Source organism: Paroedura picta, chromosome 16, assembly GCF_049243985.1.
Source record: "Paroedura picta isolate Pp20150507F chromosome 16, Ppicta_v3.0, whole genome shotgun sequence".
In the NCBI taxonomy this organism is placed as follows: Eukaryota; Metazoa; Chordata; class Lepidosauria; order Squamata; family Gekkonidae; genus Paroedura; species Paroedura picta.
In genome coordinates, this window is record NC_135384.1 from 11921571 (window position 1) to 11924812 (window position 3242).

The 3242-nt window shown below is 41.4% G+C and overlaps 1 protein-coding gene across 1 annotated transcript; it reads left to right on the forward strand.

The window, feature by feature from the left end:
- The first annotated feature begins 691 nt into the window (after positions 1-691).
- On the forward strand, positions 692-1879 carry LOC143826662 (olfactory receptor 6M1-like). The gene has a single exon (XM_077315535.1). It carries the CDS (start codon positions 783-785, stop codon positions 1626-1628), a length of 846 nt encoding a protein of 281 aa, XP_077171650.1. The 5' UTR covers positions 692-782; the 3' UTR covers positions 1629-1879.
- The last annotated feature ends 1363 nt before the right edge of the window (positions 1880-3242 follow it).

Sequence of the window (3242 nt, forward strand, 5' to 3'; positions counted from 1 at the left end):
AGTACCCAGCTTGCTGGGGGGTAAACGGTAATGACTGGGGAAGGCACTGGCAAACCACCCCATATTGAGTCTGCCATGAAAACGCTAGAGGGCGTCACCCCAAGGGTCAGACATGACTCGATGCTTGCACAGGGGATACCTTTACCTTTACCTTTAATTTTTAATCTTCAAGTCTACAGATTATCACACCATTTTTTCCTTTCCCCCCAAAACCCAAAATCAACAAAAAACTAGTGATGGAATATATTTATGAGAAGATTCTGCCTGCCCCTTCAATAAGGTTTGGATCCAAACAAATAAAAAAGATACTACAATAATGCCAATATAATGGATGTTTAAAATAGTAAGACAGAATACTGATCTTGAAAACAAAATAGTTCCCCCAGTTCTTTTGCATTCTTCCTGGCATCACAAAAGAGAGAGATTGGGATGTTCATAGCTTTTTGGCAAGCCTAAAATGCGGGAAATTAAGAATTCTATTGCCTACAAAACATCAAGCCAATATGTATGATGTGTGTGTCTTTGAGAAACAGTACACTGTTTCTTATTCCTTGGTTTTTGAAAACTATATTTTGATTACTTTTTTACACTGTAGGTCCACAGCAATTTCAATTTGTTCACAGGAAACATGTTTCGGTAGGACAAGTTAAAGAAACCTTTTCCAGTTCCTCGTCACCATGAGTTTAAAGAACCTCTCCCAACCCATCATCAATGAAATTATTCTCCTTGGCTTCTCAAATCTCCATCAGTTTCAGAAACCACTCTTTGTCCTGTTCCTTGTCATGTACACACTGACTTTGCTTGGCAATGGGTTGGTCATTATTCTAATTGAGATAAATCACCGCCTCAAAACCCCGATGTACTATTTTCTCAAGAACCTCTCCTGGTTGGAGATCATCATCACGACAACCGTCACACCCAAGATGCTCAGCTTGCTCATCTTACAGGACAACACCATGTCTTTCTTTGCCTGTGCTCTGCAAGGATATATCTACTTTGTGGCTGGTACTTCTGAAGTTCTCTTGTTAGCCGCTATGTCAGTAGACCGCTACATGGCCATCTGTAACCCTCTGAGATATACCTCTATAATGAGAACCCAAGTCTGCCAGCTGATGGTACTGTCTTGTTGGTTGTGCAGCTTCTTTTCTATAACAATATCTATGGTTCTGAAGGCTGGACTGCCTTTCTGTGGCTCCAATGTTATTGATCATTTTTTCTGTGACAGTGGCCCTATGCTGGAGATGATTTGCTCTGACATTCACCTTCTCCGAGCCTTAGATTTGGCCCTCTCCTGCTTTACTCTCCTGAGCTCTGTATCTGTGACAACTGTCTCCTACATCTGCATCATTGTTACTGTGATGAGGATTCCTTCGGCCAAAGGCAGGAAGAAAGCTTTTAGCACTTGCAGCTCTCACATCACAGTAACCTCACTCTATTATGGTAGCTCCATGTTCATCTACATCAAGCCAGCTGGCAAAACCTCGATGGATTTTAACAAGGTGGCCACGGTGCTTAACACAGTGGTAACCCCTTTGCTGAACCCCGTCATTTACACCTTCAGGAACAAAGTTGTGAAAGAGGCAGTGAGAGATGCCATTGGGACAATGCAGGCTGGTTTTCGAAAATGAGGCCCAAGATTGCATGCCATAGTGCCCAGACAGACCAAATATATAGTGAATGTTGCAAAGTGGTTGTAATTTTAAAAGAATGCCAGTAGAACAGGACATCATAGAACATAGAACAGAATCATAGAATCATAGAACAGGACACCAAGCATATTTTCAGTCATTGAATCAAGCCAACCCAAGAGTCAAATGGTTCTAAAGGTCATTTTCTTCTGCATGAATTATTAAGTACCCATTACAAAGGAAAGTAATATAAGGAGATCAGGAAAGCTCTTTAAAAATGTATTGGCCTCTGGACTTGCCATGATGTTTTCAGCCTCTCCCTTAGGTCTCCAACTGCTGGCCTCTAAATCTCCTGGCTGGTGATCCAATTTCTGCTCTCTTGTCAGCAGCATGTTCCTTCTGGCCTCACTGTTGTCTCTTCTGCTTGCAATTTGTTGGGCCAGGTCACAAGTCCCCCATACTATTTGTTAATTCAGCTAAGATGATAATGAAAATAATGAAAATGGTGGAATGCCGAGAGACGGGAATCCATCTCTACAAATGAATCATAGAATCATAGAGTTGGAAGGGGCCATACAGGCCATCTAGTCCAACCCCCTGCTCTACGCAGGATCAGCCCTAAGCATCCTAAAGCAAATGGATCTTTATTCCCTGTGAAGATTTATTTATGAGAGAACTGTTCTAAAATGAGCAACCAATAGCATATGACACCTCTGAGGTTCTCTAGAACTAGTAGTAGCTTAAGTGATAAATGTTGGCTTTGTAGTTTTGGGAAGGGCCCTGATTTCCAACACGTATAGTAGGGGAGTTTCAGAGCGCAGTTATTTTGGGTAATGTTTCCTCAGGTTCTTCATGATATTTGAAACATCACTCTTTCAATGAATCCATTCCTCCAGTGAAATTATTTTATTGCATTTAAATCGTGCTAAAAGTATAGATGGCAGCAAGAAAGATTTTTGCCAGGCGTTGGAAGACATGGAGCCAACAAAAGAGAATGGATGTTAACAGTTCATGAGACTCTGTGAACTGTAAAATTAAGTGCAATGTAACCTTTTGGGAACCTGAAGAAGGGATTTGGCAACCCTTAATTAGGATTTTTTTTTCATTTAGTGGTAGAGCGATACATAGGACAGTGTGGTTTGTTAGTTAGAAATGATTGTATGTCAGCTACTTCTCAAGCTGAATATTGTTTTTCATAATTATCATTTATGTAACGTCATTATAATGGATCTTATATGGTTTTCAAAAGTAAATGGGCATCTTTAATGTTAAAAACAGCATAAAACAACTTACAATATTTAACATTCACACTGTTCCTGTAAAATTAAAATATCATAACCAATTCAGTTTAAGTTGTGAATAACTCATTAGACCATTTATGTATATTAGATCAGTGGTCCCCAACCTTTTTATCACTGGAGACCGGTCAACACTTGGTAGTTTTACTGAGGCCTGGGGGGGGGGGAGGTAGTCTTTTGTCGAGGGACCTCACCATCACCATCTGAACCCCTGCTCCACTTGCTTTCCCGTGAGTGTCCCTGACTTCCCGCCACCCACTGGGGGGCGCTGCCAGCAGCAGCTGTACAGTGGCACGTCGAGGGGGAGCCCCAGCCA